Consider the following 21,534-nt stretch of genomic DNA (forward strand, 5'->3'; position numbering starts at 1 on the left):
CCAAATGCAGTTTCTCTGCAAAGGCTAATATAGTAGAGGGTAATTCAGCCAGTGCTGCAAATAGATGAAAAACTATAACAGGCTATTTTCAGAAAAGCGTAAATAACATTCTCAGTCCTTGCTCTCCAGAAATATATCTTGTGGCAGAAGCCAGTAAGCAGAGCAGCAGTATGCATGTGGAGCCTTGGCACAAGGAATATAATGGGATTCCTTTCCAGGTTATGATTAGTATTTGTCCTTAGCTCACCTCCCTCTTTAAAGCAACACTCTCTTGTCCTGGCCCTGTGGTTCCTCATGCATTTTTAATAGCCAAGGCTTTGGTCTTCTGACCTCCAATTTAGAAGATAGTGCTGAAATAGTAGTAGGATGTGCCCAAATAACACAGGTTGACTTGAGATGTGAGATCCATTTGTTACTGATTATACTTAAGTCCTCTGACAGATTGGCATATTCAGGGTACATAAATGAGAGTTATGGAATAACAAAGAGACCAGAGCTCATACTCTTTCTCCCCTCAAGATCTCAGGCCTGATTACTTGTCACCTGTCCAGTAGCACTCCTTTGTTGCCTCCTACTTATGCTTTGTTCTGTGTGGTTCCTCTATCTACAAATAATATACCTTCAGTAAACTTAGTACTTCAGTGTTATCTTTCTTCTAAGTAGTGGTAAGTACTGTAGGAATACATTTTTTTTTACAATGGATTTAGTCTGTCTCTTAGGAAAATGGCACACCTAAATCATAATTAGGATTGTCGCTAAATGGAAAGGATTAAGGGAGAAGTTTTCAGTGGCTACATAATGGACAGATGGCACGCCTGCTGAATTTACATGCCAAGCACTGGGCTGGGTTGGCAGCTGTAAACAGTTGTTTAATCTGCATGCACATTTCCTGGTAGTTTGTACTCCATCAAACTACACTAAATTTCTATTACTTTGCCTGAGGCCTTACTTCATTTCCCTGTACTTACTGAAAATATGGCTATGGAGTGGATTCAGTAAAGGATTTATGATGCCTGCATCACCAATCGCAGCATAGTATATGTAGTGATATGTGAGATAAAATTGAAATTGCATACTGTACAACTGCAGTAAGGTTAATTGGCAGGGCTTGTGAAGAGGTTGCATCAGTTTTCTCAGATGGCCCAGTTTTCTGAGCTAGCTTATAGGGTTTTTATCCTAAAAAGCTATGAGATTCAGAGCAGATAAACCCATATCTGGAATTAAATGAATAAACCTTATGGGAACAACAACAACAAAGGATTTGAGCAGGTTTTGATAGGAAGAACAATTATCTCTATAGGCCTGGAGATAAAAGGGAGATGAGATAGGGCAAGTGATTAGCCAAAGGTTCAGTGTGTTAAACAAATCTACCTTTTTGATGAGGCAGCTGGTTTTCCAGGCAAGGGAAATAGAATCCATCCCATCTACATGTACCACTGGTGATATTTTGAATGAGAAGCTGTTTACAAAGCTGGAGATGATATAGTGAAGAAATTATAAGATCTGTTACTGAGCAGTCAAAGGAGATAAAAACTGGTGCTGAAAAAAAAGAATAGGCATATGCAAGAGGAAGGAGTACTTGTGTAGAGAAAACGTGATGTTGTGTAAGGAGAAAAATATTTCTAAAAGATAATAAAGTAAAATAAATATAAGCACCCCAAAAATAGCAACAACAACAAAAAATCATCAAATAAAAAAAAAAATTAAGCTGAGATGAGGAAGGATTTGATGTATTAGTTGACCATATAATTAATCAGAATTAGATTCAGCTTCCCTAGCAACAACTGTAACTGTAAGGCTCTAGGGGTTCTCTGTCTGGTTACAGGACTGGTCAGGGCACATTTGCATCACCTGTCTCATGACAGAAGGCTGGAGGAGCCCAGCTACATGAGTGTCACAGATGAGGACTGACAGAGAACCAGGCTCATCACTCCATCACTGTCAGTGAAAGAAAGAGTTGCTAAAGTAAAAGAACAGAGAACAAGAATAGATCTTTATGAATGGCTGTGTATCACTGTATGGTAGAAATGCAAAGACTCCTATTAAAGAAATGAGGTCCAGGAACAGGCTTGTAGTGACAGCTTAGGGCTAAAAAATAATTTATAAAACGGAGTTGATCTCTATCTGCAAAATTGAGATTAGCACTGGAAAGTCTCTTGATGGAATAATTAATGGAATCCCTTGCTCCCCTGCTACTTAACTGGCTCTCGCTGTCCAGTTTCTGCAGCTGGTCAGAGCTGTCCCTCTCTGAGCACTTCAGTGCCTCTTTTTCAAAAGCATGGATTAAGAAATGGTACTTTCTTGCATGTAAGCTCTGAGTAATTAGTGTGAGAGCACAAGTGGATAGAGTACAAAAAAACCAAAACAAAACAAAAAAACAAAAAACCAAACCAACAAAACAAACAAACAAACAAACAAACAAACAGATGAGATGGCTCGCTCTTTTAGAAGAAAATGGGGAGGAAAAACTGTTCATCCACTTTTAAGTTTAGGAAGTGTAGGATGTGGATCCCTCTCCATTTTCATCTCCTTCCTTCTCCGTGAGTTGAATGAAGAGAAGCACCAGAACAACAGGTAGGATTGGGTTGAGGACACTCTCTGCTCTGCCTATGGAAGTGTTGAGATGATGAATGAATGGAAATGCATAGCCCAAGCAGATGCAGGTGGCTGGAGAGCTGTTAGGGACAGGGAAACTGAAAATATGGCCCAGTGCTTATGGCGTTCATTTAGAGATAAAATTCAGACTTCCTCATGACAGCATGTATTTTGTCCAAGGATTATTCAAGATCTTGCTGGTGAAACTACCTTGTGACTTTTCAGAATTGGCTTCAAGCCCACTCAGGTGGAAAAACAGCTTGAATCCTGCTCTGTCTTCCTGGCAGTGTGCCCTGCAAATAAATTGCACAACACAGCCTCCCCTAGGTGTGTTTTTGAAAGTGTGTGCTCCTCTCTGTCTCTTTTGAGATGTTAGGATGGTGCATACAGGTGGCTGAATGGGTTTCCAGCAGCCCTGACAGGCAATTAAATCCTAAAGGGTTTCAGATTCTGCTCTGTTTTTCCTACAGCACAGCTCTGGGGATTTCATTGTGAATTCCCTGGAATTGGAGATGGATGGGGGTCACATACAACTACTGGTTCCTCTTACACTGTGAGAGGAAACTGGCACCTTTTTTCCATGGAGATAAATTCTGCCCCCAGATGCTTTTGAGATTTCCAGAGCACTTGAGCACAGAAGCATTTAGAGCACCTCTCAGGCGTGCAATGCAACTCTCCACAGGAATATCTGAGCTAGCAGCGAAGAAAACACCCTACAGACCTGAAAGTGTGATGGTATTGCTACACCAGTGTTGGCAGGAGTCTGGGCGTGCTGATTCAAGGATAGCACCTTCTTAATCAGGGCCATGAGATAGATTACATAGCCATGAGACAGCTCTTCCACAGCACTGCACTGGCAAATGGGTCTGCTCCCTGATGAGTTACTGGGGTGACACTACGCAGACCCCATTGCAGGTGGTTATGGGAGGGCATGGGTTGGTGGGTGGTGGGTCTTGATAGGTCAGGTGGGTGGTTGGACTTTGTGATCTTGAAAGGTCCTTTCCAACCTAATGATTCTATGATGTATTATTCATCTATAGTCAATCGGTACTGCTGTGCTACAGAGCTTCTGGAGGTGTTCAGGCACGTGGAGATGCCTGGCTCCTGCTGGTTGCTTGGGCTTTGGATGAATTGAGCTGCTCTCCTTATACTTGTTTGTACAGTGTCATGTGATGCTGTTTCAAATCATCATATGTACAAAATTATCTTTTCAGCCTCGGATAATGGGAAAACAGCTACATCTGCACTTTCTACCCCAAGCACGGGGTCAGAAGGCTGAGACATACAAAGCTGAGAGTTTCCCACCGAGCTACATTGTACCGACCGGTATCTCCCCCCTCACCTGCACACCAAAGGGCGCGGGGCCTCGAGCGGCCTCCCGGCCTCAGCGTGCCGCAGCCGCGCCCCGGGGCGGGGCCTCCTCTGAGGTCGCCCGCGGGTTGGCTGTGCCGCCTTGTGCCATCGCGACGCGGCGAGGAGCGGCGGGCGATTGGCGGGCGGGCGACACTGGGCGCGGCCGCCATGTAAAGGCGCAGGAGGGCCCCGTCAGTTGGCCGGTGGGCTGACTGCGGGAGCGGCCAGAACGGCGTCTTTGTGCCTCGCTGCTGGCCATGCTGGACCGCGAGCGCGGCTGGAGTGTTTCTTTTGCTGGCTGCGGTTTCCTGGGTGTTTACCACATCGGTGCGGCCACCTGCCTGCAGGAGCACGCCCCGCACATCATCCGCGACGCCCGGCACATCTACGGTGCCTCGGCCGGGGCGCTGGCCGGCGCCGTGCTCGTCGGAGGCGGCTCTCTGGGTCGGAGTTGAGCGGAGCGGGCGGGGGCGGCAGGCTGGATACGGGCGGGGCCGGCGGCGCGGCGGTGGCGGGCGGGCCGTGTCGGGTCGGGCCGCGTTCCTGCCTTGCTGACCTTGTTCATCCGGCAGCCCGCGGTGCCGGCTGCCCGCAGTTGTGCCGGGGTCGGGGCGGCGTGGGGTTGCGGAGCGGTGCTGCTGCATGGCGGTAGCAGCTGAGGAGCGGAGCGCTCCTTATGGTCCATCCCGTGGCAGTCCGGGGCGCCTCTATGGGAAACGAGCGTGTCCCTGCTCCGGTTACCTTTGCACTAAAGTTCCAGTTCGCTTTGTCCTGCTGCCCCTAAAGCTTCCCTTCCCTTCCCTTGGGGTACAGTTGAGTGAGGTACGATCAACGCTGAGGCTCGCTTCAGAGCGCTTCTCTTCTCTGGCCTTGGCATTGCACGGGTCAGCTAGATGGGTGGCTGGTTAAGGTGGTCAGTGTCAATTAGTTGTGAAGAATAACTTCAGAGGGAACTTGGGCTCTGGAACAGACTCCCCGAGGTCGTGGCACTGAGCTGCTGGAGTTCAAGCAGTGTTTAGTCACAGCTCTCAGATGTGGGGTTTGGTTTTGGGTGGTTCTGTGTGCAGCAGTGGGTTGGACACCGTGAGTCCCTCCGGATAACTCAAGGTGTTCTACCAGTCTGGCTGTGGTTTAAGTAATCGAGATAGTGCTATTTTGCATCTATTCCAGGTATTTCTTGGTGACAGATATTAGTTTGCAAGTAAATACAGACTCTTGTGAAGCATTGCTTGTCTGGCAGTGTGAGAAGCATATTGTGCTTCCACCTATGGAGGGCTTGTGAGAGCCCAGGTGTATTGGCTTAGTAAGTTTAATGTGTTGAATGTTAAAGCAGCTTGGTGTGATAAAATTTTAAGCTTTAAATAGTGGTTAGAACATATTTTGAGAAATGTATGAAATTCCTGCAAATCTATAATGATTTTCCTTTTAAGACAAAGAGATCTGTTGCATAAAGGCTTGTGACTCAGAAGTGACAGTCTTTGTTCATGGTACTCCTAACAAGCTTAGATCTGCAAGACTGTGCAGTGGGAGAGGAGGAAACGATGAGAACTCATATTGAACTGAGAGAGGGTTTGTTTTTTCTCTTCAAGCTTTATGGGGAGTTCTTCACTAAAATGGCAAAAGTTCTCAGCCTTCCAAGGGCTGATGCAGTGAAATGCTTCTCCCTGCTGCTCAGTCACTGGTCTGTACCACTCCTGATTAATTTCTTCAAAGCCTTAGCAATGCACATGTAATACTTGTTTTAATTTAACCTTAAGGTACTAATGTAACATGAGTTGTTATGAGCTTGATGCCAGCTTTTAAAACAAATAATGTTTGTCCACAGTAGTGATTTATTCTTGGTAAATATCTAGTATTAAGTTCTAATTACTCGTAGACTACTTAAAAGGTCTGGGAAGCTGCATTAAATGTTAGAAGTGCTTGTAAGCACAAAAATAGCACGTGTTGCTTGCCTGAAAATATTTGATATTAACAGCTTTTAAGACTGTTAGTGTTTTAAGAACTATGACTATCAAACTTCATTTTATTCCAACATCATCTCTTTCTTATGTGCCAAATGGATTTATCTGCAAATAATATAATAACTAGTGTGTTTGTAAGCGCTACCCTTGGTACTAAGTTTTATGGGTGAGAGTGTTTCTCCTGGAAACCATCTTTTCTAACACTTGGAGTTATTAGAAGGCATATCAAAAGCAGCCACATTCTAACATCTTTGAATTGTTACAATAAGAGGGAATACCCATGTTAATCCTGCATCCTTTTAGCTGCTAATTTTGTGTGGTTGTGTGAAAGCAGTGGATTACCATTAAGGTCTGAAGAAACATTATAAGAATTCTGTACACTTCACTAGTTCCTACCATGCAGCTCCTTTACACTGATATCATGTAATGCATGGTATTTATTTCTACAGTTGTGGCTGTACATCCCACATGTTTTCATTGTTGCCTTTTTCTGTAGGAAGAGAGACAGTCAGCTCTTCTGAGAGATGAGAGGTGTAAGGGTTAGACAGGCAGGGGCACAGCTGGAACATGGGAAATTCTGAGCAGATACTGGTAAATATTGGTGATGGGTGGACAGTTGAACTGGATTATCTTAAGGGTCTTTTCCAACCTTGGTGATTCTATGATAGAAAAGAGAACTGCCATGGGATGAGGAAAACATAGGGACAGGTGACCAGAGAGGCTGTGGGATCTCTGCCCTTGGAGATGTTCAAAACTTGACTGAACTCAGCCCTGAATTCATGTCCTGCACGTAAAATTACAATTGTGTTTGTGTACAGCATTTCTGGCTTAATTTGACTTGTATGGTTCACCTTTTGAAGGTTTGTAGCTGGATGTTTAAAATAAAGGCTTTCTTCGTGCTTTTTGTTGTCTACTGGATAGAGTATGTAGAACTTCAAGTTTGAGTTGATGTAAACAGCCATTGAACATGGGGGAAGGGGAGGGAAGGGAGAGGGAAAAGAATGTTCTTTGCTGGACTGGGGGGGAAACTTTCTTCTGTGATTTCAGGGAAAGATGGAGGGAGGAGGTGGCTGTACTTCTGTACTTCAGAAGGTGATGTGCATTTTAGGTTGATCCAAACAGGGGCTGTTGAGATGCTTACAGCTTAGGTCTTCTCCATAGGTGTCTTGGAGACCTGATGTTTTTGTGATGATGTCACCCACTCAGATGTCCATGCTTAGAAGAGGACAGTGTGATTTAGTATGCAAAGGCAGGTTAAGGTATTGCTACCTGAGGGGAGAAAATAACATTGTAATAAGATAATATTTGAAAAAATTTGAACTCAAGCTTAAGTGAAGTTCTTTCTAGTGCAGTGCTGATGGTTAGCTTGGCAAGTTGAATCCTATCTGTTCTGGAAGAAAGCCGTGTAAGTTAAAATTTGCAGGTTCTGGACGTATTTATGGGTGACCTTGTAATGTATCACTCAGGTTAATGACCTGTTACTTTGACCTTCCTTCCCCCTGCTCCCCTTCTGCTTCCAAGCTGACTGGCTTATCAGGCAATATCCCCAAAGTATGTCCTGGAGGAGCATAATACTCAGTATTTAAACAAAACTTTGTCAGGTGGATGAGCTGTTATGTTAGTCTTGTTAAACATGACTGTATGTGGCTGTTAGAGCAGTTGAGGTGTTCCATAGGAACAATGGTCCTTGGTAGTGGTTTGCTCTAGTTTCAAAATGCTGATTTAATTGGAGAAAAATTAATAAGATGTCTGTTACATATTGGCTTAAAAAAAAAAAAAGCCAGTTGTGGAGACCTGTGTTGCAGATCTCCTCTGTGTTCCTTACCTACTGCTTTAAAAACTTAACCTGCTGAAGTTCCCTACCTTAAGTTTCTGCTAAATGTTTCCTATGCTGACAGGTGGTTTCCACAGGTGGGTGGTTGGTTTGTGTTAAAAATCTCTTGGGTTTTTTTGTTGGTTTTTTTTTGTTTTTTTGTTGTTGGTGGTTTTTTTTTTCCATTCTGCAGCCAGTTGGAGCTCTAGACATGCTTTAGTAATGGAAGTGTGTGTTTTGATGTTTATTTTGACTTCCATCTTTAAATGAAGTGTGCTTTATTTGCAGCTGAAGCATGCGCTGATGTTCTGGCATTAGCCAAAGAAGCTAGAAAGCGGAATCTTGGTCCTCTTCATCCTTCATTCAATGTGATAAAGATAATAAGAGATGGATTGATGAGAAATCTGCCAGAAAACACTCACCTGTTGTCATCAGGCAGACTGTGCATTTCACTGACTAGAGTCTCAGATGGTAAAAACACACTGATATCTAATTTTAACTCTAAAGAAGAAGTTGTCCAGGTATGTTTGTTTTTGGCAACTTTCTGAGTTTTTGTAATCTTGTGTCCATTTAATGTTTTCTCTTGTGTTTTGATTTTAAACATCTTAAGTTGCTGTTACTTTGACTGTACTTGAAAAATTAATTCAAACTTTATTATGGCACACATTTACAAGTTTTTCCAGTTAATGTAACTATGATTGGAGTGGGTAGGTGCGTGGGAGATCAGTCTGAAGAACAGACGTGCCTTTAAAGTGCTTTGCTTCTAAAGAAACTGTATTTGTCATGAAGAATATTTTGCAGGGTTATTCTTAGGAAAGCAGTGGTCAGGAAACATTTCAAAGTAGCTTTTTAGAATTATTTCTTAATATCAGTGTAAAAACTAGTACAGTATCGTTCTTCTGGAGTCGTGCAGGTGTCCTGAAGTAGTTATATGGCTTATTCAGGAATTGAGGCAATTAACGTTAACTTTTTCTTTCAAATTGTTGTTTCTACAGATGGTCTTTTTTTTAAATCCTTTTTTTTTTAGATGAAATGTGATTGCATTCATAACAAAATTGAATGTCCTCATCCTTTGTTAAAACAAACAAACAAAAAAAAAAACTTCCTTTTGTTTAGATAATTAGGTAAGAGTACTTCCTGGGTTTTTTTTTTTGGTTACTTGTGCAGTTGGTTTTGCCAGCATCTGAAGAGGTGAATGGTAAGTGGTAATTTCAGTAACAGGGTGGTTAGTATTTGATTTATATCATCTTGTTTTCCTACAGGCATTGATCTGTAGTTCATTTGTCCCAATTTATTGTGGCCTAATTCCGCCATCGTTTAGAGGTGTGGTAAGTCTGTTAAGATCTAAAAATAATTCCATCTGTTCTGAAAATAACAAAATACAGTGTTCATGCTTTTTTTTTTTTTTTTGTTATCATAGTATAAAATAAATCCTTTCATCAAAGCTCTTAGTACTGTAGCTATATGTTTGTTACAGGTTATCTGTCTGCTCGCATTAATGCACATAATCTCCTGGTTATGGAATCTCTAGATACTTCATGGCTATACTGAGTTTTCTAAAATTCCCCATTCAAGGGTTAAGAACTACAGATAACTTAGTGTAGTTGCTTGTAGGTCTTTGGGCTAACAGGTCTTGAAGCAGGTATGCGCTTTGTGTCACGTTAATGACTTTTTGTTATGGTGTTGCACTAAGCTGTATTTTCTTTCCTTCCAAATTTCGTTTTCTTTAAAAAAAGAGAAGGGAAGAATGCAGGAAAAAAATAAAATAAAAAACCCCCAAACATTTTTTTAAAAGTCCTTAAAAGTGGTTGGTTACAGACTGTTCTCAAGGCTATCTGGAAGAACTAAAAAGGTCAAGGATAGCCATGAAATGCTTAAATTAAATCAAAAGTGATTAGAACTGTATGGGGATTTTTCTTTATCTGTATTTCTAAACCTTGTATGTCTTCTTAAACTCCTCCAGATTAAAGGTGTTATGAAAACAGGACGTTGGACTGAATCCAAGGTTTAGGTGGATCCAGGATAATCTGGCTATTCAGTCCTTGTCACCAGACAACAATGTTATTTTAAAAGACCTCATTCAGAGTACAAACACATACAAGTGATGCTTTATTTGGCCCTATTTTGAGGGGAGGGAAAGAAGGGACCTTATCCTTTTGTTCTTTGCTGTGATTTTGGTATCATTTTAATGCTTAGCAGACATGTTGTAACTTAGTAGGAATACCATATTTGCATATGCGTGGTATGGCTCCTGTAGGGTTTAAATATTGTAAAATATCCAGTATTTAAACTTGGTAGATTCTTGTCTTTTAGTGGCTTGGTGCCTCCTGTACATATATTCCTGTACATATACTTTAAAACAAAGAATGTGGATGATGTCTAGTAAGTGTGCAATATTAGTAATAGTATTTATTTTCTTGTGTGCATCTGTTGCAACTACTGAAGTTTGGAGTTTTTTCAGAGGATTACCTTCCAGACTGTGTTTCATTCCATTTGACAGCATGGTCAGTATCAGCAAAAGAAGCAGGTTTGCTGAAGGGCTTTAATATAAAACAACTGAAGTTCTAGGCTGACTATTCTGTAAGTGGTAGAAATGACAAAGGCTGGTTTCCGTTGGATTTGAGGCCCTTCCCCAACATGAAGTTTCCTTCTGCTCTCTTTTTTCCCTCCTGTCTTTAATAAGAGACTGTTATGTTGTGATGACACAAGCTATGTGCCTTACCAGGCTAGTGTGCACTTACTGAAGAGAATGACTGAGATCTACCAGTCTTTCACTCACTAGGTAGGAAGAAAAGAATCTAAATGAAGGTCACCTTTTTACCTAATTGCCAGTCATGAAGTGTGTTGGGTTGATGGTTGTTGTTGTATTTTGTTTGCTTTTTGTTTTATAGCTTTCAGTCATATCCATGGGTTTAGATTCAAAATGCGTTAAGGAAATCAGATAGGCAGAAACTGAAAAAAAAAAAAAAGCAAAAAAAAACAAACAACAAACAAACAAAAAACAAAACAAACCCAAAACACCCATAACAAAAAAAAACAAACAATGACAACAACGGTCCCATTTGCCCCCAGAAACTAACAAAGAAACCAAATGAAAACCAATGTAATTCAGGCATGCGCTTCCACTCCTGAATAATTTAAAGAGAAAATTGCATTCTATGGCTATGCCTTTCCTTCTTGGCCAGACTTCTTATGATGGTTCCACAAAGAGTTTGGTGATTGCATTATACACCAGCAGGAAGTTTGTCAGCAGCTGCTTACTGCTGGGTCTAGAGTGTCCAATAAAGTTGGCAGGTAGGAATAGTCTTCCCTTGGAGAGTTGGTTGAATAAATCGTTCTGTGCTGTTGTTTTTCTCATTCCTAGTTTGTTTCTCACAGTGCTTGGGGAGTGAGTATCAATCCATATTAAACTGGTAATCCAGGTTGCTCCTGACCAAAGCCACTTTGCCTTTCCGTTTTATAAAAGGACCTACTGTTTCTGTCTGATGCCTTAGGAAGGTTAGGAAGGAGGAAAACGGAGCCACTAAAAACAGCAAAGTTGGTAAGGAGGTGATCTTTTGATGTTGTTAGAACAAACTGTCTAAAACTGGCCCTGCTGAAGAGAAGGCTGCTGTAAGTGACTGGTTAAGTTTTGCAGCTGCTGCATTACCGATCTGTTACCTTAGTATAGAACTCTTCAGTTCTTGGATCCCAGTGTTTGAGATGATGATGCATTAAAACTATGGACATGGGCAGCTGAGCACACAAATAGGTACAACTTGGGACATCTTCTACACTAGTGTGCAAAGTTTTTTTTCACTTTTATTTGTAATTAAAGTCTGAATACTTATCATCCTTTGGTTGTGAATTCTAATTGCAAGAGCGATTATAAGCAACTCTTTTTAAATAGAATGGTTTAATCCTGGGGAACCTAAAACTTGGAAGTGTAGAGCTATTCTCTTCTGTTCTTTCTCCAGGAGCACCCTTGTACCTCATAGGTTAGTGCTGTCCTTTGAGGAACAGGAGGAAGTTGTGCCAATTATTCTGTGGAACTACAGGACAAAGCGTGCTATTCAAAATGTTTAGTCTGCTAGCATAGTAGAGACTGTTTTGTTAATCTTAAATGCTACTTAATTCCTACTTGGAAAATCTGCTAGTTGGAAAATGTCAGCATTCTTTTTACTTTTAATTTCTGTAGCGCTATGTGGATGGAGGAATCAGTGACAACTTGCCTCAGTATGAATGTAAGAATACCATCACCATTTCACCTTTTGCTGGGGAGTGTGATATCTGTCCGAAGGGGAATTCTGCCAACTTTCATGAAATGAACGTGACCAACACCAGCATTCAGCTCAGTCTGGGGAACCTTTATCGTTTAACACAAGCGCTCTTTCCACCAGAACCTAAGGTAACTCACTGCCTTCATGTATTCTTTGTAAAAACATTTTTTCCATATAAAAGCTTTGCTTTTGCAGAAAGCTCCAGGAATTTCAGCACTTATATAAAACTTTTCTCGTGACACTTCTCATTTGCATTATTCATAGTCTAGTGTTTGTGGGGGTTTGTTGTTGTTTTTTAGTCTCTCTGACTTACGTTGGTATTGTCTTGCTCAGTTTCTTTAGGAACGAGCACAGGATTCTTTCATAAAATCCACACTGGTAACTTAATAACCGTCAGTTTAGTGTCCCTTCATGTTCACCTGCTAAACAGGTTCTTCAGAACTCTGCAGAAGTTCTAGACTGTTTACATCAGATATTAGTCTTGCTAAGTATTTAATTGCAGATGTGATGAGGGAAATCAACTAGAATTGCGGTTGCTGAAGCTGGAAAAAGTTGAGAACAGACTGCCAGTTGACTTGGGATGCACTGCAGAGGAGAAATAATGTTTTGATCACTGTAGGTGCTTTAATTTTTTTTTTAACCACTTGGAAAAAGAAAAACATTAAATTCTACTTATGTATATGTTAATTTTTTCTTTTGTCCAGGACTACTGTGCACGTTAGTAGATGAGCTGGTGTTGAATCTGCTGAAAGATGTTTTCATGTGGAAGGCTTAGTTTGAGCTGGAACATGAGAATTGCACAGCTGACCTCTTGTAGCTTTGGGAATTTGGAAGCATGGGGAGGGAAGAGGGGAATTGATGTATTCCACCAGGCAACCCTGCTACTTTGTTACTTGGCTTCTGACATTAAGCAAAAGATGCGAAATGAGAGAAGAAATTCTTATAAGCCATTGGAATGCTGTCTTTTTTACTGCATAGTTCAGTGCATCTGTGGGAGGTGGCAGATAAGCAGTCGTTTGCATGACCGTATGTGTCACACAGTAGATTTATTAACCTGAATCAATAGGATTGTAGCATCTGTAAGAAAATTTAACACTAACAAGGGTGAAAAATAACTGTAAATGGCTTTCTATTTCATGAACTTGTGATTTGAATTTTGAATTTCTTTTATTTGGTTATTTGGCTGACTTGTTTACCATTGGCTTGCAGGTGTTAGGAGAGATCTGTGAACAAGGATATTCAGATGCTTTTAAATTCTTGAAAGAGAATGGTATGTTACTCTTGTGGATAATTATTGGTGACATGTTGTTAACCTGTGTGTTTTTCAGTGCTTTTTTTAAAGAGGATGGAGGGGTAGCAAGGGGGTTTCCTAAGTTACATTTTCATTCTAAATCTCGGCTAGTAGAAATCATACAGTTTTAGCTACTCGCCTGAGGTAGCTGTCACACAAAAACTGCGCTTTTGAGGGTTTTCAGCAACCTTGTGTGAAGTGAATTCTAGTATCACTTAGGGAAATTAACAAAGAATTCTACTCATAATTATAAGAAAATTATATTAGTTTCTTTTGTGTTACTACTGAAGGATAGGAGTAGACTATGCTGTTATGCAACCTGCATCTTGTTATTGCTTCCTCTCTTGTACTGTCCAATTAAATTTGTGAGTAAAGCATTACAGCCCAGAACTGGAAACTGTCTAACAGTAGTATTAAATAAGTAATGGATGAATCCTTTGTCTATATCATGAAAGACTTTACGAGAAGCCTTAAAATGTAGCAGTTACTGGGATCCAGATCAGTTTAGGAGTAACTGAGAGATGCTTTCTTTTTCTCTTGAATCAAAGTAAAATATTTATAAGTCTCATTCCTTGTTCAATTTTGAGACAGCCAAGTTAGAAACAATCATTTATTATTTAGCATGAAGATAACTGTATATAAGAGACGCAGTGCCCACACTCTTTGGGTACAGAAGCAAATAGTGCTGGGTTAGATTATAGGGATGGAAATTATGATGTTTGTACTATTAAAGTTAGTACCAGCTAATGTGCGATAATGTAGCTGTAGCTTGATGTGCTGATTTCTTATACTCTCAGAGCATGTTAATCATGCTTCCTTGATTCAGTTTCTTCATGTTCAAGAACATCCCAGTTCTGCTTAAGAGTTTCATTTATTTTAATATTGTTAAATAATTTTTAAGAGAGTTCCACTTTAGATCATTTGCCAGATAATTAAGAGCACAACAATGCCTATAGTTTAAGGCTGCCTGTGCGAAGATGGGCTGTGTTCAGGCACTGCACCTATGAGTTTCCTGCATGCACACTTCCATCTGGTGCTATATCTAAGATTTCTTGCAGGTCTTTCTTGGATCCTTCCCCTCACATCCCCTCTGTGTGGCACTATTTGTCCTCATTTTCATACTATTGATGTGATACTTTTGTTCTTACCATAGCCTTTCCAAACTCTTTAGTGATACATCTACTTTCTCCTTAAGCTGTTTCAACTGTAGGCGTTTGTTTCTTTTTTTTTCCCTATCTAGAACACTTTGATACAGATAATGTCTCTGCTGAAGTCTTTTGTATATTCTTTTGACGCTTAACAGCAACAAATGCTAATTTAGTTTTATACTTTGAATGTATCTTAATATTTACTGTCTTTCTTTTCACACCTTGTGACAGTGCCTTAGTCTGGTGCATTGTAGATGTTATCTTTCAAATGAAAATGAAGTCAGTTTTCCTCATTTCCTTTAAACCATTTGCTTTGCTGCTGGAAAACTGCTTTGGAAAATTACTGTGGTGCAGATTCTGTTTCAATTAATTGTTTGCTTTTTTCATTTGCTTTGGAATTTGTTTTAAAATGAGGTCTAAATCTGCACAAGAGTAGTCATAATGATGAATAAATGTTTGTCTGCTTATAAGGACAATTTGACATTGGGTAGATAATGTTCCCTCAAGACATCCTGTAACGATAGAAGAGTTATATGTACTCTGAAGATCTGTGGATTGAGCCTAAGTGGAAGCTCTTGACTCTTTCAGGTATTCTGAATGACTCAATTTATGTCAGCTTGTCCTTCACAAAAACAAATCCTCATGAAGCTACACAACACATTGACTACGTGAAGAAAAAAAATAAGTCTGAAAAGAATAGGGTGGAAACTTCACAAGTGGAAGTACTCAGTGATCAGATGAAGCAAAATCCGTGGCCTCTGGAGAAGAGCATATTTGAGAGTCTACCTCCTAGGCTTCGTAAAGGTACATTCTTCAGACTGTGTTCTGTAACTTTAAGTGGCAATTAGTAATTTTCCATCTTATCCCCCAACCTGACTCTAATCTTATAATTTGCAAAAGATGTTCTATTTAATTGTATTACTCCCTATGAAATCAGAGATTAGCTGAACTCAGAAATGTTCTTAAAATTTCTTAGAAAATGGAAATGTACACCTTGATTTAGCTACAAAAGTAAGATTGAAAGAGGGCAAAGGTTTGACTTTGTGGAGTCATTAATTAAATTCTCATGTAGTTTTGGATTTAGTTTGTAAGTCTACGGTATTTTTGTAAGTGTATATTTAACAATAAAGTTGAACTTCAAATCCAAACACTGGTTACCCCTGTCTTATTTTCATGGCATACTTCAGTAGATTTCTAACTACCTGGTTTTCCTGTTGTCATAACAAGGTGTTAATAGACCAGGAATGCTTCTGATATTTCTTAGTCTACAATTCTTACCAAAATTTTATTGTGGATGCTGATCAGTATTTTCAAGATCTGAAAATTGTAGTCCTGGTGAATTAGGAGAATAAAATTTGAAGTGTGAAACTTCATAAAGCTATATTAAAAAAAACAAACAAACAATAAAACCCGGAATATGTGGAACTCTAGAATTTAAACTACTTTAAGTTCCACAGTCTCAGACAAGGCAAGAATGCTGTCTAAAATACATCAGGTTCACATCTCTAAAAAATACTTCCATCTCATAAGTAGTTAATACTTTAAATTTACTGCTTAAGAGATCTGAGTGATGTCTTTTTGTCTCTGTGTTATCTGCCAGTGCTTACCATATTTTAAAATAGCATTGGTTATGCTTATGATAAGTGCCTCGAGATTGCTTTTTCTAGTTTCTATCTGAGCCTTATTCAGTAATATTTGATCACATTGACTGAAGATTACTAAAACTTGAGTGAATTGTTTGAACAGTTTCCAAATAGTCTAACATCTTTCTCAAACACAATTACTCTTAAGCACTTCAGGAAGCTTGCAAAGAACCAAATGGATTCTGTGCTCAGTTCTCTAAACTCTTCCCTGTCCGGGTGATATCCTATCTGATGCTACCATATACACTACCTGTGGAGTCTGCTTATTCTGCTGCTTTACGGTAAGAAAGTTTTCATGAACCACTTTGTAATTGCACTTGAGTATAATCGAATGCTTATTCAGTTTTATAGGTGCTCTCGTACTCTATAATTCAAATGTTAACTGTCTGAAGACAGTTACCTCTACCTACATAAAGTGTATCCTCCTAAAGCCTCTCTAATCTATATAAGCAGTCATACTAAGAAAAAGTTAAGTAATAAATTTACTGCTAAAAGCTGTCTTTTAATTCCTCAAGAGAAGCACATTTAATCCGGTGGTTGTGCATGTTCTTCCCTACCATTTCTGTATTCTTCAGTAGTATTTGATCTCCATCTGGAGTTCTGTGCTTTTGCTTCTCTCTAAGGTCAGGAATGAAATCTAAGAGCTTATTCACCAAACTTTCTTATTTGGTTTGTTTGGGTTTACTGAAAGTTGTTCTCTTGAAACAGTGCTACTTTAAAGGCTTTCTGACTCTTGCAAAGGAGAAATCATATGCCATGAACTGTAAACCGTGGAGCTGCTTAACTGAATTCTAGTATTTACACTACACATGTCATTACCTTATTTAGGAAATACTAGAAGTCAGATGTTCAGTGGACAGATCTAGGTAGAACTCTAGTAAAATATTTCTCTGTGCCACTTAAAATGATGCAAAACTGCCATGTTCCTCAAACGAGAGGCAATCAACAGAATTGTGTGGGTTTTTCTCCCCTCTTCTCCCCCAGTGTAAGTCATAGAATCACAAGGTTGGGAAGGACCTACAACTGACTTGTTAGGAGCATTTTCAGGGGGGAAAAGGCAAAAAAACATCTGTAATATTATTCTATGTCTGCTTTCACTTCCATTGTGCTTTTCTTTTGTTCTTGTTTCCTCTCTCATGTAACATTTAAACTCACCAGGAAGTTTCTACTATGTAGAAAGAGGGCTTAAAGACAGGAATTTTTTGTAGTCTACCTAGAACTCGGTAGAATGCATATACTGGCCAGATACTCAGCGTAGTTTGGAGATGTAGTGTTATGTGCTGCTCTCCTTCTCTTTAGGTTGTAGAGAAGAGGTGAGTGAATTAGATGGAAATCTAGAGAGGTTTGTAGATCTGGAGATATTGGAGGGAGTTAACACAGCTGCTGTTCTCTCCAAGCTGTTTTGTTGGATGCATTATATAGGAACATGAGCTCTGCTTACAAACTAACTTGTGTATTTTGATTGTAGGTTAGTAAACTGGTTTCCTGACATGCCTGCTGATGTTCAATGGATGCAAGAACAACTTCTTCAGATTGCTGGTACAGTTTATTCCCAGGCAAAAAAGAGGCTGTTCTGTACATCCAGGTAAACTGGTGTGCTGCTGCATGCAAATTATGTATTTTTAAAAGTGTTCTCTTAACAGAGCTTCAAGTACTAATAAGTTTCCCTCTTAAAAGGATTTTATTTTCCCAAGAGTAGCATGAAATGGTGGTTCTTGCTTCTAACTCTTCTCTGCGTATGCTGTATGGAGTTCTTTGTAGTTCATCAGTGACTGCTGTGTGTTGCAGGCGAAGGGATGTTGCCTATTGGTAGACTTGTACTTTAAGGACTACTAGAGAGCAGTCGTTGGACTGAGAACAGATATCTTGTTTCTGCTCTGCTTACTAATAGTTAAAGCAATCAATGAGAAAAGAGGAGATGGTTGCTCAGAAGTTGTAAATCAGTGTAGCACTTAAGAACTGGAAGATGTTGAGAGCAAAACTGAATTTTTAGGAATCTAGCCAGGGCCCCTTGTTAGAGTATAAAACCAAAAACAATAAAAAAGCCCCACACAGACTAATATGAAGGTAAGGTAGCTAGAAGAAAACTAAGACAAACTTCCATATTTCCATACAGAGAGATAAGGACACTCTATTTCCATGGAAGAGACCTCTTGTGTAACCTAGTTGTAACTAGGTTAATTATGCTTCTATCAAATTGGTATGGGATTTAACCTTCCTGACTTACTACTTCTGTTAGTCTTCGTAGCACTGTGTATATGCAGGAATCAGTGACAACTTGCCCTGGTATGAATCTAAGACCTGTTGCTGAGGAGTTTAGTGTTTGCCCAGGGATCTTGAAGAACTACATAATGATGACAGCCCACATTTTCCATTTAAAATAGACTTGTTGCTGTAACAGTGAGCTGAACAGACGTGTCAGCGTAGAACTGGTTTTTGTAGGCTGCTACAAATGGCTGAACATCTGCCTGTTGATGGAAAGTAGTGAATGACTCCTTTGTTTTGGTTGGCATGTAGCTTTTGCTTGACCTGGTAAACTGTGTTTATCTCAATACACAAGCTCTCATACATTTATCTCTCTACTTTCTTTCAACCATCCGCAGTTAGTGGCTGTGTAGTACTTGTCTGCCTCCTGGGGTTAAAGCACAGCAATGATTGCTACCCACAGAACCATTTTCACTGTCAAACTCTGCCGTTTTCTGAAGCCTTTCTTTAAATGGGTTTCCCCTTCAGATAGCTAGGTCCTATGGCTACATATGTAGAATCCCATGCTATAGGTGACTCTGTGGACTTGTACTATGATTCATTATCCTTCAAGAACATATTGCTGCTTTACTGAAATATGGGGAGTTTGTTTAGAGGGGAGTGAATGATGATATTCTGTTTGTTTTTTTTCTTTGTTACCCTAAAGGCACTGCGAGGGAGAGAGAACTTTAAGGAGGAAAAAAAAAAAAACCCCACAACCTGAGCACTGTCTTTCCTGGTGAATGTTGAGACCGTGCTTGTTAATGTCCAGTAATTGCTATGATTCATGAGTGCATGGCCAGGGGAGATCAGAACTATCCAAGTGGTAGTGCACCAATTGGGTTTCCCCTTCTAAACATATTGGAAATAGTGTGGTGACTTGTAATGTATGAATTTTATGTATACGTCTAAAGGACATCACACAATGGTAGGATTCTTTTCTTCTATATAAGGTTGTTTTAAGATCTTTTTCCATCTGTTCTGTGTCTGAACTCGTTACATACATTTAGAGCTAACCTTTTTCTTATAGTGTTCTTTGTCATGAAGATTCCCTGTAAGAAATCAGAATGTTAAGAGAGACATAGTTGAAATGCCACTGATTTTTATGTTTATTATTGTTTCTTAAACAGGAAAGACAGTTACACACCACTGAGACTGAGTCAGACTGCCCCATCTACTGTGGAATTTCGTTCTTCATACTGCCATCTTAAAATGCCTCATTCTTCTGCAGATATTGAAACCTGGCTCTGGGAATCTTCATGTTACATGGACTCGGTTATGAAACATACTTCTAAGACAAAGGAGCAGTCAGTCTTAAGCTCCTATCCTAATTTTCTCCCAAATTCTGATGAGTCTGGTTTGGAAATAGATTTTGACTCTTCTTCAGAGTCAAGTTTCCAAACTGCTCCAGAATATTAATTTGGAAATAGATTCCACAGCTTCCAAAATTCCAGTTTGGCAGAGAAATTTAAATCCCAAAGGACTGAAAGTCACTTTGTTTATTGCCAATAAGTCTTGGAAAAATGTTTACAGCTTCCTGAGAAATCTGCCTTTGGAATTCTGCTGTTTTATGGATCATTGAAACAGTGGCTGCTATAGGAAGTGACGGACTACGTGTCTGTCAAAGCATCAGCTCAGTAAACTATAGTAAGGTTTGTAGTAAACAGCGTCTTTCTGGAAATGAGATTTTGTTTTTTAAATCTGCTTTCAGGACTAAAGTGTAAATTCTGTAAACATCTTGTTAAACAAACATTGATAACAAAAGCTTTTTAAAAACATAATTCCTGATAATGTGTTTTAGGTTTACTTTTATAGCACTTAATGAATTTGAATTTGTACTTCATAAAGGGAAATACACACTTGTGCTTTTTAGTGGCTTCCCATGTCTGTATGCCTTATGTTAAACATACTGTTCTATTTATGGGACAGTTGTCTGCATGAGATAATGTAGGAACAGTGTTAATCTATGTTTTTGTCCATATTGCATAGTTGATATGACTGCTTGGGTTCCTCTGTGACTCTTCTCCTTCTTAAACACTTCAGTGAAAAAAGTCATGAGAACTGGGATGCTTTCACCTCAGATGTAATCATGTACAGTTTCAGTGACTTCATAGGACTTCTGTGCGCTCAGTAAGAGCTTAATACTTGACTAAGTATTGAAAGGTAGGTTAAAATAGCAGTTGCGAATAGTAATTTTAGGTGTTAAACTTTATGGCAGATAGGAACATACTTCAGTGTATATTGAGTGGTGGCTAATGTTTTGGTCTTCTCTCTAATTGCTGCCCAATCATTCTTGATCCATTTATATCACTTCTAGCTCAGGACATTTTTCTGCTCTTCCTTCACTTTCCTTTCGCTGGAAGTGAGTTGGGGGGGGGAAGAAAAAAAAGGTTCCTTTCTGGCTCTGAGAGGCCTGGCAGCCCAAGGAGAGCTTTCCAAGACAAAGCAAATCTGTAAGACTTGGTATGAAATGGCAGTATCCAGGCCTTGTGCCAAGGGTCTCAAATAATGGGTTGGAAGTGGACCAAATTGCATCTGTATTGAGTGATAAGGGCTGTAAACACTTCCCTCAATGAAGGTTCTGTGTAAATGTTAGAAAGATGATGCATCAGTGTGTGAATACTTCAGAAGTAGTACCTGTTGAGATGAATTACCATCCTGCTGTTTTAGTATCGTGTTTGTTTCCTTTTGAAGTGGAAGGAAGCAGTTCTGTCTTTGGAGGTCAGGTTGCCACATGCTTGCAGCAGGTGCATGGTGTTTGCAGGCTTCATATGTGTGGATATCTCTTTCATGGAGTGGGAGCTCAGGGGGAGCACCGTGGTGTGGGAGGAGCAGGGCTAACAGGTATGTGAGGGAGAGAGAAGGGGATGTTTCCTTCAGGAGTGTCACTGTGGGTACATAAAGGTTTCCAAGGAGCAAGTGTTGCTGCATCGGACCAGTCTTAGAGCAGTTTTTCAGCTGCCATTCCCCTCAGCTTCAAGTACTAAATAATAGTAAAGCATGAAAATGACGTTTTGTTTGGGGGCCAAACAGCTCCACTGTCACGTTGTTGTTACGGACACCGGGTGCTATTCTACTTTACCTGTTCAGTTCCTGTCTCAAATAGAAACATTATTAAAACCACCGTTAAATGATGAAATGTCGGCTTTGGTGCCTCCATAAGTTACTTCACGCTCCCACTCCTCTCCGCCACACCCCGTCCCAGGAGCGCCACCCCGACTTCCGTC

General features: G+C 40.0%; 1 protein-coding gene across 3 annotated transcripts; it reads left to right on the forward strand.

Moving 5' to 3' along the window:
• Positions 1–4,095: 4,095 nt before the first annotated feature.
• LOC107317383 (1-acylglycerol-3-phosphate O-acyltransferase Pnpla3-like) lies at positions 4,096–21,446 on the forward strand. 3 transcript variants are annotated; one of them, XM_032446404.1, is made up of 10 exons: positions 4,096–4,392; positions 8,011–8,243; positions 8,985–9,050; positions 11,189–11,263; positions 11,900–12,109; positions 13,191–13,251; positions 15,009–15,224; positions 16,212–16,344; positions 17,532–17,648; positions 19,438–21,446. In XM_032446404.1, the coding sequence occupies exons 1-10, from the start codon at positions 4,206–4,208 to the stop codon at positions 19,724–19,726; spliced, it is 1,587 nt and encodes a 528-aa protein (XP_032302295.1). In that variant the 5' UTR covers positions 4,096–4,205; the 3' UTR covers positions 19,727–21,446. The 3 variants fall into 3 exon arrangements, with proteins under 3 accessions (XP_032302295.1, XP_015725494.1, XP_032302306.1); XM_032446415.1 differs by lacking the exon at positions 4,096–4,392 and adding an exon at positions 4,503–5,629; XM_015870008.2 differs by lacking the exon at positions 11,189–11,263 and having other exon boundaries at positions 4,098–4,392.
• Positions 21,447–21,534: the final 88 nt, after the last annotated feature.

This window comes from Coturnix japonica, chromosome 1, assembly GCF_001577835.2.
Source record: "Coturnix japonica isolate 7356 chromosome 1, Coturnix japonica 2.1, whole genome shotgun sequence".
In the NCBI taxonomy this organism is placed as follows: Eukaryota; Metazoa; Chordata; class Aves; order Galliformes; family Phasianidae; genus Coturnix; species Coturnix japonica.